General features: G+C 33.2%; 2 protein-coding genes across 3 annotated transcripts in view; one reads left to right on the top strand and one right to left on the bottom strand.

The window, feature by feature from the left end:
- The window catches only part of Sema1a (semaphorin 1a), a 264,482-nt gene that overhangs the window by 29,994 nt on the left and 219,727 nt on the right, over window positions 1-14,761 (bottom strand). The window lies entirely within an intron of this gene.
- Window positions 7,038-8,160, top strand: LOC149481754 (uncharacterized). The gene has a single exon (XM_089704651.1). The coding sequence runs from the start codon at window positions 7,420-7,422 to the stop codon at window positions 8,158-8,160; it is 741 nt and encodes a 246-aa protein (XP_089560777.1). The 5' UTR covers window positions 7,038-7,419.

The raw sequence follows: 14,761 nt of genomic DNA, 5'->3' as shown, positions 1-14,761 counted from the left end.
GTAACGTGCGCCCGCGTCGCTGTCGTGGGGTAGGGGTAGGGTAGGGGGCGCGAAATTAGGCAGCTACTCGAAACCACAGTGCAATTCGATAAACGGTGACAAAAATATTTGGGTTTCTTTAACTGCCCGGTCTCACAGACATATGAGGTCACCAATGGCGGGTTAAAGGATACCTTTTATTGTAAAAGTTACCTCAATTGATAAATGATCAACAATATAGTCAATATATATATAAATGAAACCCGTTTCCTTGGTCACGGCATCACGCGTGAACGGGTGGGCCGATTTCGATAATTCTTTTTTTATAATATTCCTTGAAGTACATGATGACAGTTCTTAGATGACAGATAAAAATTATTGAAAAGCTTCAGTAAACAATTTAACAAACAAATAAATATAGTTTTAGAACAGTTAAAAAGACTGATTTCAAAAGACTAAAAACTCGGGAAACAAGCGTATAAATTAGAAAATAAGCGTTGCAAGGATTCCAGTTTGTAAGAGAGCGAGGCACTAGGTGGCCTTATACACTTAGCGAGTTAACTGATCTGTTTTCCCCAAACTACTTTATTTGTTTAGGCCACAACAAATAAGCACTTCGAATAAAGTTCCACAGACTCGGATTGCGTCTACAACTCTTGTATTGTTTAATCAAAAGAGCGGTTTAGGGAAGGTAGGCTGTTTGTTCTGGCATAAACCTGGTCTTTTCATCTCTCTCCGTTGAAAATGATTCTTTATTGCGCTGTATGAGATTTATTGTTATATTTTACTTGTAGTCCGTTGATTTTTGGTTTATTCTTGTTTGTTGAAATGGTTTTTTGTTTGGTCGTGGTTGATATTGACGTGGCGTGTGTTTATATTGGTCAGTTTCTCTACTGCCTTTATTTCTGTATCCTATATTCCAAAATATGAACCAAAGTTGTCAAAACAAAATCTCGTTTTGGTTTCGTACCGTTATTTAGAAGCAAAAGTTATCGACTTTATATTCTCGCAAGCGGAAATATTTTTATTTAGACTTCCATCAACACTATTCATTCACTTTGTGTAGAAAGATATTCAAAACATAAATTGCTATTGACGTGATATCAAATTAATTAAATTCATATTTCTACTGAGACCACTCAAGGAATGAAATAAAAAGCGTGAAAATAAGAACGTCGATGATAAATTGCGGTCGTTAATTCAATTTTGTTTCAGTTTGGGAACAATTAGGGAACAAAATACAGTAAAAATGTATCTTTTATAAAACAAAGAAATAAATCTACAGCAGAAAATTTTATTTATTTTAATTTATATATATATGGGTGATTATACAAAAATGGGGTAACTCGATGTCATCAGCCAATTTAAACAAATTCTTATTATATTTTATTCAAATAACAATCTATTTTAAAACAATGAAGCGTCCTTTATTTGGTCACTCAATTTCACTTCTTTATTTAAAATACAAATGAATAAAAATAATAAATTAATACCTCAAACGTCAGTACTTTGGCATGTCACAACTCCGAAAACCAACAATCAAGTGACTATCGTTTAAACATTATCATCGATTTAAGAAAACTTACTAATTCACTACAATCTTTGATGTACATAGTATTATATACTACAACTTTCATAACGCAATGTTTTCCATTTTATTTAAAAAATAAAATTAAACTTTGTCATCGTTTTCACTAGTCAGTCCGTTGTGTGTTTTTTAAATTCGAAATTCTCGCTAAATATCACCAAGTCGAGGTCAAATCCCTGTCTAAGTATTAATGTTGGTAATGAAGTTACTTGTGCACCGCATATTTTGACGGCCGTCATAACTGTACCAGCGCTAGGGTTGTGTTTGTCCTCTAAAATCTTGCTGCGCCAGTCAACATTTCAGTCCTATGGTGAGTCGTTATTTTATTGTTAATCCGATTTTTATTTTCATTTATAAATGGTTAACTATGATTTGTAAAAATATAGTTTGTTGATATTAGAAATTAGGCAAAAAAACCTAATTTGTGATTATAACCTCATATTAAGTCCCTTTTCATCAATCCGCTGGCATCAGTCCTTTGTCAGATATCGCGCCAGAGGACTGACGGGGCCCCATAGTACTGATGACTCTATCATTTTTGAGAACTTTTATCTTGATTGCTATTGGTATAAGCATTTCTATATTATATTTCAGTTAAAAACATCATGCGCCACGCTAAAAGAAACTGAATTTGACTAGGGAAGAAACATTTAAAAAGAGTAGCAAAGAAAAGAGCTATTGAAACAAACTACTAATAATTTTATTAAAAAGATCTTATTTTCTTTTAATTATTGATTTTGATGCTTTCAGGGCATAGCTTTTTATATTTATCAGATAAATACGTATACGTATAATACTGTGAAGTAAAATTACCTCAAAATAACATAAAAGTTAATTAATATACTTAATAACATTATAAAAATGTCAAGGGGCTCTTATGAAAACTCAGATGAGACTTTCATTCGAGCCTTTGGTTTTTAATTTTATAATAATTAGTACTTTTAACATAAATATTGGTAGATTTTTAGGGCTCCGAACCTCAAAAGGAAAAAACAGAACCCTTATAGGATCACTTTGTTGTCCGTTTGTCTGTTAAGACGTTTTTTTGGAACGCGTGGAGGTATCAATCTGAAATTTATATTGGATACTCAAGATTAAGAACCCTTGGGGCTGTAAAAAAATCAAACTTATAACGCAACGCAATCAAAAGATACCTACATCCGTTAATACTGCAAATTTCCACAAAATTCAATATTCGCAAGGGAATAAAAAAACACACAGGATGCTTGCCATGTATACAGTCTACTATAGTTTACTTCTACTCGGTAAATAGCAACGTCTTATAACACAGATAAAGGAAAAATTGCTAAAAGTGTAAATTTTAAGTTACAAACATAATAAACAATAGGTTTGTTAGGAGTCCAACTCGCACTTGGCCGTTTTTTTGTTTCTATTGTTTGTGAATTACTTAAAATATCAAGTAAAACTAATTCAAAGTAGTAAAAGTTAAGTAAGAGAGTAAGAATATTCACGTTGCGTTAAATGTCAGAAGGCTGTTTTAAAAATTGAGACATTGTTTTTCCCAGTATCACATATTATTAATTATCATTTTTAAACATGTTAAGTACGTAAAAGACATGTGCCATTATTAAAACTGAGAGATTTGTAGTAATTTTCATTGAATTTCTTTAAGAATATTACAAGTTATAGTTTTTTATCAGTACCATGTTAGCCTCGTCAGTCCCCTGGAGGCCAAATCCAGAAAATTTAAAATATCTCACAATCTATTTAAAAAAGTGGCTGGCCCGATTTGGAACAATATATTCATTAGATTAGCTATCATATACACCCTAATTTGTAACAATCTGATATAAAAAATATAGTAAACAAAGTATCCTCAAAAGTTACCCCATTTTTGTATAATGACCCATATATTAGAATGCGTTGGTTCTGTTGTTCTATAAAGGCAGATTTAACGTTCACAGTTAAAGTTGCAGAATTAAAGCATAATGCTTATGCGAAATCCTTTAACAAAATGATCACGAAATTCCATAGCTTATTAATAAAGGTAATTCAGACAATTTACAAGGAAAAATCCCCACAAATCAGATAGGAAGAAATCTAGCAAGCGATCGCACCAGAACACGATAACGCGGGAAGAAGGAAGGAAGGAATAATTTAAGCAGGCCAAGAGTGATGGTCGGGCAAATGAGCAGAAATCAGAACAAAACATCGGAGGTCTCGGGAGAGCTCCCGTGATTGATGCGATGATTACCTTAATTTCTTTTTTACCACGAACCACATTAAGAATTCAGGCGTACATGCTAAATAAGTACAGGTTTATTGCGTGTTTGCAAGTTAATGTGGGCTTTCTTTTTTAGGTATCGATTTAGTATACGAGTTAATGCAGGTTTTTGTTTAGAAATATATGTTAAGGATGTGTTTATTTTTCTTGATAAGGTTCATATTTGGCTTAAAATGAACTCTGAGTATGATAACGTTTGTAAATGTAGTGGTTCTAGATACTGAAAATCCATGAGTTTGAAAATCACTTTTTAAAAGTTACTCGTACATCTTTTTATCTTGATATATTATTATGCGACACATATGTGTCAAAACAAAAACTTTTACTTTTATTTCTATTTATTCGGTATTATTTAGACTTAATATTGATACATATGATCATTGTAAATGCAAATAGGAATTAACAATATCGCGAATACGTGGCACAACTAAAATTTTGCCGATGCCACCCGTGGTCATTCTCCTTTGTTGAACTGTCGAATACTACAAAATGTCTAATCATTTTGAAGGACAGACGCTGTTTATAAAATGTTGGATAATGTTATACACTTCTATACAATATTCGTTTGAAAATAGAAAAAAAAAAATTTGAAAAGGAAGGGCAGGGGTGGAAGCTAGTACGGAATGAGTTTATCAAGTATCAAACGAGTAGGTTTGATAAGTATGTTCTGATTTTAAGAGTTCTTCATTAACTTAGGTTTCAAAGTTCTATTGGGAATTATTGATTAATAACTTGATAACTGTATAATTCTATAATTTTTCATTATGTGAATGTTTGGAGCGAAAATTAATTAATTTTGAAAAAGGAAGGGATGTAGTGTATCTATGAAATAGATATATACATTGTCTCACGTACACCAGTGGTGGGGACAGCTTATAGCTGTCATTAGTCAGTCGACGGCCGATGCCGGACTGGAATGGACGTGTTCCCGCACTATTGAGTGTAGTGGTGAGCCAGTGCAATTCTACATATATACGTACTGTAAGCACAGTACAGGTAGGAAGTGGCTTAACCGTTTTAAACTGTTTGCGGATGCATACACTTTTTTAGAAACAGCTTTGACTTGTGGTACCCATGATAGTATTTCGTCAAAGGTTAATCCCAGATTTTTCACCTCAGAAGTGTATGGTATAACAAACCCATCGAGTTGTATACATGGAAAATCGGTCCAGTTAATTCTTGAGCGTAGTTGTGAACTTCCAATGACTATTGCTTGGCTTTTATTAGGATTAATTTTAATACCAAATAGTTTACTCCATTCGTGTATGGATTCCAAATCAGTGTTCAGTGTTTGAATAGCATTAGAAAGAGTGTTGAGTTCTGAGTGAGCATATATTTGGAGATCATCTGCATACATATGGTAGGGAGAAGACAGTTTAGGAGTAAGGGAATTTATAAAAAGTGCAAAGAGGAGTGGGGACAACACGCCACCCTGTGGGACACCAGCTGTAATGTTGCTCCAACACGATATTTGATCGTTCATTACAATGCGTTGCCGGCGTCCAAACAGGTAACTTTGAAACCATTCAATTACCGTTGGAGATATGTTAATAGAATTGAGCAAGCTCAACAGTAACTCAAAATCAACACAGTTGAAGGCATTCGTGAAATCCAATAAGACGAGTACTGAAAGTTGCTGGCTATCCATACCTAAACGAATATCGTCGGCAACTTTGACTAGAGCAGTAACCGTACTATGACCAGGACGGAAACGGTATTAAAATTTTTAGTTGATTAGCAACATTATATGGTACACAAATTAACTATAGTCCTTCTATATTATGAAGATTAGGATTTGTATTTTTATTTACTGTAGGGGGATTAACAGGGGTAATTTTAGCTAATTCATCTATTGATATTATTCTTCATGATACTTATTATGTTGTAGCACATTTCCATTATGTTTTATCAATAGGAGCTGTATTTGCAATTTTAGGAGGATTTATTCATTGATACCCTCTATTTACAGGATTAATATTAAATCCATTTTATCTTAAAATTCAATTTATTACTATATTTATTGGAGTAAATTTAACTTTTTTTCCTCAACATTTTTTAGGTTTAGCTGGAATACCTCGTCGATATTCAGATTACCCAGATAATTATCTTTCTTGAAATATCATTTCATCGTTAGGATCTTATATTTCTTTAATTGGAACAATCATAATAATAATAATTATTTGAGAATCTATAATTAATAAACATTTTATTATTTTTTCAATAAATATACCTTCTTCTATTGAATGATACCAAAATCTTCCCCCTGCTGAACATTCATATAACGAACTACCTATTATAACAACTACCTATATACTCTGACAGAGAGAAAGATAAACAGTTTTAAGTAGGTTAAGTTCAGCTACCTGTCGTAGTTTTTTAAAGGTCCAGATCAGTTTACGAGTACGAGAACACAAATTATCGATATGCAATTGCCACGTCAGACGGGAGTCTAGAATAACCCCTAGGTACTTAATATTATTAGCAATCTCAATTGTATGACAAGAACACAAACTTATGTTGTTATAATTACAAGTATGAGCTTTGATTGAGAGGTCGATCGGCAAAACATCATTTTTTAAACTGAAGTTAATACACTTAGTTTTTTTAAGGTTTATTGTGAGCTTATTACAACGAAGCCAGTCCAGTATGATTTGAAAACCACTTTGCGCGTTGTGAAAAACATGCCTCCAACTTGTACCATTAAAAAGCAGGACCGTGTCATCCGCGAATGTAATTATTTTACAACAGTTTAAATTTAGAAGACACAGATCGTTGATGTAGGCTAAGAATAGACTAGGTCCGAGTACACTGCCTTGCGGAACGCCATAAAATACAGGCATATCGGTGCTCACAAGATTATTTATTTTAATTCTTTGAGTTCTGGCAGTTAAATAATCAGTAAAAAGATCAAGTGCAACCCCGCGTATTCCAAAACTTTCCAATTTAGACAAAAGGATGGGAACAGAAACAGTGTCGAAAGCCTTGGTTAAGTCGAGGAAAATACCTATACATTTTTCTCTTTTATCTAGCCTATTGGTTATATAATTAGTTAAGTCCAATACTGCTCCCTCTGTAGATTTATCCGCCTGAAAACCAAATTGATTTTGAGCTATAAGCTTGTTAATAGTAAAAAAGTTCATTAATCTCTTATTTATAATTTTCTCGAAAATTTTACTGAAAACTGGTAAAACTGATATAGGTCTATAGTATGCGACTCACGGTTCCGGTACTTCGTATTGTAAACATCAAAGTGTCAGTGCTCCGTATAAAATATTCCACATAATAGTTTAAAGTCACAGTCTCAACTTTATTACTATATTCAAAGAAAATTCTTAGTGTGATTGAGAGATCCTAATAATATTCAACGCGCTATTTACTGGATTTACAAGGAAGATTGATCAACAAATATTGGCAAAACATTGAGGTTAGAACAGCATTTGGTATCAATCTTGCAATTAACTCATAAGTCATAACTGTCATAATAAAAGACAGCTGACACATAGATGTCAAAATTACATTCTTTACCTGATTGCAGTGTTGCCACTGACAAAAAATAAAACAAAAAAAGGGAGAATATTTTATATTATTATACAATTACACATAAATTATGGACGAACAATTTCAACTATTATTCGACAAGATGAAGATTGAAATGCAAAATCAAACGTCAGAACTTACCAACACATTGCTCGTAAAAATGGAAGAAAAATTAAAACCCGTTGTAGAAGAAAATCATATACTTAAACTTAAAGTAGAAAAGCTGGAAAAGAAGGTGGAGTCTCTAGAGCGAGAAAAGAAGAGTAATAATATAATTATTCATGGTTTAGCGGAAAAGGAGCAGTCGACACTGGATGCAATGAAATACATTAAAAAGTGTTTCATAGAGGAATTAGGCATAACGATAGAAAATTATGAAATAAATAAAATTTTTCGGATCGGATCAAAAAATAAAAATGGTAAACCAAGGCCTATGCTTCTCTCATTGACAAGTGGATGGAAAAAAAACGAAATTATGAGAAATAAAAAGAAATTAAAAGAATTATATATAACAGAAGACTACTCTAAAGAAACATTAGAAATTAGGAAGTCACTGCAACCCCAACTAATGCAAGAAAGACAAAAAGGAAACTTGGCGTACATAAAGTACGATAAACTCATAGTAAAAGAAAATTCAAAAGTCATAGATAAAAGGAAGAGAGAAAAATCAACATCACCACAAGTCGAAGCACAGCCAAAGAAGCAACAAATACCAAGCACGTCAAAAAATAGTAGAATAAACGCTTTTGATATGATGAGAGGCCGATCAAACTCACTTTCAACACTCTCAACAATAACACCAAAACAATAGCAATCAGTTACCGGCGATCGAAAACAAAAACAATATAAAATGGATAAAGAAATTAGAATAAAAAATCAACCTCCCCCAAGCCGGCTGGTCCCCGTGGGGGAAAAAGACCACAACCCTCCAACTAATACCAAAGTAATACCTAGAAAGGAAAAATTGCCACAAACGACTCTAAGGATTGGAACGTTCAACGTAAGATCACTATCAACTTACCAAAAATTTATAGAACTAACATACATGCTACAAAAAATAAAAATTGACATACTTGGACTGGCGGAAGTGAGAAGAATGGGTTATGTAATCGAAGAACATGATAATTATATTTTCTGTTACAAAGGCGAAACACTTGGCCTATATGGAGTCGGCTTTTTAATTAAAAAAGAATATAAAGACAACATTGTAAGCTTCACAGCGCTCTCAGACCGTGTTGCACTATTAAATATTAAATACAACAATCAAATGCTTACAATAATACAAGTATACGCACCTACTGAAAAGGCCACAGATGAAGAAATCAACTTATTCTATGAAACTTTGCAAGTAGCCCAAAGCCAGGCAGCTGACCAAGTACTCGTTATCGGTGATTTTAATGCCAAAATCGGCAAACCCACCACGGAAGACAGCGATAACATTGTTCTTGGTAAATTCGGATATGGAATCAGAAATGAAAGAGGAGAGAAACTGATACAATACGCACTTGAGCATAAACTTACAATTATGAACTCCTTCTTTAAAAGTCGAAATAACCGCAAATGGACTTGGCTATCACCATGTGGTAACATTAAAAATGAAATTGATTTTATATTGTCGAATCAACCCACAAAGATTAGGAACGTAGAAGTTTTACATGGCCTTGGATTCCGGTCTGATCATCGCTTAGTTAGAGCTACGTATATTCTAGACCTAAGAAAAAAAAGCAGAACAGATTTCAAAGCGCAACCTAAGCCACTCAAAACTAATGAAGACATATCATTATACTTGGAAAACTTAGAGACTAACATACTTAAAATAGAAACACAAAAAGAAGAACATATTCCAACCTTTTACGATAAATTAGTTGACGCCATCACTGCCAGCCTTGCATGCAGATCTGAAAATAAAAAATTAAAAACTACCAACGAAATACTTAGCGAATCTACAAAAGCGCTTCTTACAAGACGAACCGAACTTTTAAAAATAAAGCATAAGTCTAAAGAAATGAAGAAAGAACTAAGCACATTATTTAAAACTACAAGTAAAGCGATTAACAAAGATTACAAAGACCATAGGTACCGAATAATTGAGAATAACCTAAACACACACAGAAGCACAAAAAAAGCCTACAAGAAACTAACAACCCACAAAACCTGGATCCCAAACATAAAATCGACATCTGAAGTAACTAAAACTAGAAAAGACATCTTGAGCTGTGCTACAGATTTTTACAAAAAATTATATACAAAATCCAACCCTACTACCAATACAATTGATGTAGCAACAGCGACTTCCCAAAGTATCAACGACGTGCCATTAGTGAATGAAGAGGAAGTCATCAAGCACATTAAAAAACTCAAACCAGACAAAAGTCCAGGTCCAGACGGTTTACAAAATGAGGCACTTAAAGCTGGCGCTATCCTACTAGCTCGCCCACTTACCTACTTGTTTAACATGGTTCTGAAAACTGGTCAGGTGCCAGTGCAGTGGAAAAGATCTGATATAATACTTCTATATAAGAAAGGTGACCCTCAAGATATTTCTAACTATCGTCCGATTAGTCTGCTCTCAAGTATATACAAATTGTTCGCGTCAATTCTGCAAAGCCGTCTAGCTCCGAAAATCGATATCTACCAGCCTGTAGAACAAGCAGGTTTTCGTTCAGGTTTTTCTACTACAGACCATATGCACGTATTACAACAAGTGATGGAGAAATATCAGGAGTTCAACCGCCCACTATACATTGCATTCATCGATTATGCCAAAGCGTTTGACACGATCTCACATGATTCTATTTGGGAATCACTAAGCAAGTGCAACATAAGCGAAAACTACGTAAAGGTCCTGAAAAATATTTATCAGGGTTGTGTGAGTCAGGTGAAACTAGAGTCTCGAGGTCCGGATATATCGATTTGCAGAGGAGTAAGGCAAGGCGACCCGCTCTCACCGAAGTTATTCATAATGGTACTACAACACATTTTTAACAATCTTAACTGGCAGTTCGATGGCATAAGAGTAAACAGAGCTCAACTTACACACCTCAGATTCGCAGACGATATTGTTCTTTTCGCTGAAACAAGTAAAGGACTAGATAAAATGATAAACAACCTTAATGAAGAAAGTGAAAGAGTAGGTCTTAAAATGAACGAGGACAAAACAAAAATACTGACGAACAGCCACAGACATGCTATATTCCTAAATGGAAAGCCACTTGAATATGTCAGCAATTACATCTACCTAGGCAAACAACTATCCTTCGAAGACAAAAGCGAAGAACTAGAGGTAGTGCGGCGAGCTAATATAAGTTGGAAAAAGTTCTGGTCCTTAAAGGAAATTTTAAAAGGCGAATTTCCCCTTCATCTAAAAAAAATTGTATTGGACACATGTGTCTTACCTACCCTTACATATGGTTGCCAAACGTGGACATACAGCTCCAAAATAAAAAGTAAAATAGTAGCATGCCAGAAAGCAATGGAAAGAAGTATACTTAAAATAAGAAAAATACAAAAAGTAAAAAGTGAAAAAATAAGACGAAAGACAAAAATCATCGACGCTTTACAATTTGCACTAAAACAGAAATGGCAATGGGCGGGACATATAGCAAGATGTACGGACAAAAGATGGACACTGGAGACAACTATATGGAAAGGGCCGAAGGGAAAAAGAAATGTAGGACGCCCTAAAAAAAGGTGGATAGAAGATATACAAAATATAGCAGGAAACGAATGGAGAAAAAAGGCAAAGGACAGAGATACCTGGAAAAAGTTGGAGGAGGCCTATACCCGAGAAGGGGTTCCAATCAATGGTACTGATACTGGATAACGTCAAAAATAAAAAATAAATAAAAAAAAATTAAATTAGTATTAGTGATTAAAATTTAAGTTAAAAAAAAATTGTATGATTTTTAATATGTAAAATAGCTTTTAGTATGTAAACTACCTGTAACAAAATTTCTTGTGGATTGGAAATAAACGGGCTTTTTATTTATTTTTTTATTTATATTATTATGCAGTTGCAGCGGCCCTAATCATTCATGGACTTTAAAAAAGTACTCAAAAATAAATTCTCGATAACAACCAATGCGGATAAAGGCCAGCCAATGTTAAGTCTAGCTCAGAGGAACAAAAGATCTCACTCAACCTCACTCAACACTCACCTCATCCACTTGAGACTGGTCGAGGATCCATCCCTTGCTCTTTCTAATTTCTATACTGTTTCTATATGCAGGAAATTGCCTAAGACACATTTTAAAATTTAGTCTAGACATAAAAACCACGATCAAATCTTAAGCTTGAATAATTTCGTGGATAAAATTAGTATGTAAAATTAATTAATAAAAGTTTGCGAAGTTCACAGCGTTATGAAAGGGTACGTTTTATGCGAAGTTATGTGCTAACATGATAAGCAGTTTTGTTAATCTAAATTCTTCATAGCAATTTTAATACGGTTTATGTGTTGGCTACGAACGTGACTTGTTGCTGTTTAAGTTTTGTACACAATTTAAAATTTTCATATAAATACAACTTCTATTTTTAAATTCACAGAATTAATATGCTGTGATAATATTGTGCTTTTGAACTTTTCTGTTGTAAAAATAAAACACAGGGAGCATTAATACATAATTGTTTATGAAATTTAATACACATTAAGTACATTTTTGATTGAATACAACTTAAAGCTTAAATAAATTTATTTACTAAACACGCTGCTTTCCTATCCTTTAATATAAAACGAAGTTATCTGAGAATCCAATCGGTTTTATTAGAAACAGCGCTTGTTGATTCAGGTTTCGTAGGCGATGTGACATAAAATGGAACAAGAATCGTAGAATGAACGAAATTAAGCCAAGCCGTACATACGTTTTGTAATTTTCAATTACCGGACAGAAACTCCGTTGTCTGCTAGTTTTGTACATTTTATACTGCTAAATTTAATTTAAGCTGGCCATCGTATTCATTTTTACATTTGTCTGTTACGGCGCGTTATTTTATGCTTTATTGTGTGGTGCAGTCATAAATTTGGAGAGGACAAAATAAAAAGAATAGCAGGGTTAAATTGTGGGCTATTTTTTCATAGAGTAATGCATTTTTCTTTAAGTTATAGGAGCTGCGTGACATGATAGGAAGTAATACTTTGCATTTAAACATAGATGGATAGATAACAATAATACAGACACTAATACCATATTTTTCCTAAACTACAATAATTTTATTGAGAATTTGAGTAGAGGATGGAGTTCTAGAAACAACTTTCCGATCCTTACATTAAATTTGTGAGCCGACGAAATGAGAATATCGAACATTCCAAAGGGCTAAGTACCACCACTAGCTGAGGTCAAACAAAGCTCGTATACGACACATTTGTTATCATCCGCGCATACTGCGTTAATTTAGTTAAAAGGGCACAAAAGGCTCGCACCCTACAGAATAACATTACGTGGGAGGCACGACACGAATAACATTTTGGAGAAACTGGCGACTCTCGAAATTACTTGGATGTGTTGAGGTTTAGGTATCCGTTTGAGTGGGTTTTGCCTAATTGAATTGTGGAAAAATATACCTTGTACGTTTGCGCGTTGTATGCAAATTTAAAGGGATGACCCACAGTGTGAAAGTGAGTTTAAGTTAGTTCGTCATCACTTCGCAAATGATAAATATTGATTGATTTTTAAAATAAACATTATACTTATTTGCTTTGTATTATGTTTAATCAACTGCAATAAATCAATGATAAATCTCAGATATTGTAAGAATATAATCGTAATTATAATTCTTGACTAACTGTATAATCTACTTATTTTATAATTTCTATTCAAATTTGATCAAACATTAGAAATAGCAATTCAATCAAAAACTGCTGACGCGTAGGTACCTATTCAAGTTCAAACACGTGTAATAAAAATATTCCACTAGATTATTACTATAATAAGTTATATTTTCTACGAAGGATCTCATCACATTTTATATCCCTGGAGATCTAGGATTTTAATCTATCTCTAGCTTGGTAATAATAAGATGAAATAAGTTTCAAGTGATCAAAGAGCGCTCAAAGTTATTAGCGAAGCCATACGTTGATGAGGGCTTATACGTTTTCTTTATTTGAATTTGATCACCCTTATTTACTTCACAACCCTCTTAAAATGATAAATAGGTATAATTGAAGTGCAGATAAAGCAATAATTAAAGATAATAATTTTCTTTACATTTCTTAAGCTCAATAAATCAAATACGAAGGCATATTCACTAGGTTGATGTTTTTGTAAACTGTTTTTATATTTTCATAGAAAGGTTTCATGTAAAAACTGGCTAGTTATTAATTTCATAAAATACTAGCAGTCCGCCCCGGCTTCGCCCGTGGTACATATTAACGTTTTCTCTACGTAAGAACCATCCTCGTACTTCAAGGAATATAATAAAAAAAGAATTAACGAAATCGGTTCAGCCGTTCTCAAGTTATGCGCTTACCAACACATTTTGGGATTCATTTTTATATTATAGATAAACCTAGCGTACTTAATGCATACGTCCATACGTGCATATTTTTTTATTATTAATGTAGTAAATACGTTTCCAAGTGCATTTATTTCATCGTTTATATTTCCATAGATACAGATATGATATTAAAGCATAGAAATCTAAATAACAAGACACTAGAAGTCGTAAGCGTGCGTGACCTTGTCGCCACTCAGGTGATTTTCACATCACCAGTGCATTCGTCACTGTTCAGTTGCTCTGGAGACGTATGAGTGTATACATGGTGTGTTTCAGCAATTCCCATTGCGGAAATTCTTCCACAAGTTGTAATTATACTTATAAAGGAATAATATTTCATCGGAAAATATTTTTTTTTAGAAATAATGCCGTTTTTCCTTAAAATTATAGAATATTTACAAGTATTACGAGTGTCACAATAGTAATCGAAATAACAATGAATGACACAGTCGACCATTCTTATTATAACGTTTGTTCGTATTGGAGCAAAAAGTCTCATATACTTAGGGATGTTATTCTAAAATAAACCGTAAATTCGTGCGTTAGGATACATATTCAAAAGCTTAATTTAATACATAGTTAAGTTAGTTTTCACTAAAATCAAGCTGTCCAATAAAAGGCATAGTTTACTTGTGTGTACTGTTTAGCTTTCGGTTTGAATGTGTTGATTTTGGCGACAGCGGTTTTCATACGAATTATGACATTATAGCACTTCTATGTGTCTTGTTATTTAGATTTCTATGTATTAAAGTATTCGTTAAAGAAGCTTCTATAAAATCAGATTTCAAAAGAAAAATAAACGCAACAATAACATTATAAACAACACAACAAAACAAAGAAAACATTTCAAAAGGTGAACATGATTTTTTAAATTTAAACGTTAAAGTTGAAAGCGTATTTGTATTGCAACAAGTCCTTCA

This window comes from Colias philodice, chromosome 16 (genome assembly GCF_061535455.1).
Source record: "Colias philodice isolate Cphi_HAF_F1 chromosome 16, ilColPhil1 Martin Lab GWU primary, whole genome shotgun sequence".
In the NCBI taxonomy this organism is placed as follows: Eukaryota; Metazoa; Arthropoda; class Insecta; order Lepidoptera; family Pieridae; genus Colias; species Colias philodice.
Note: the sequence above shows the minus strand (reverse complement) of the source record. Positions and strands in the feature narration are given on the sequence as shown.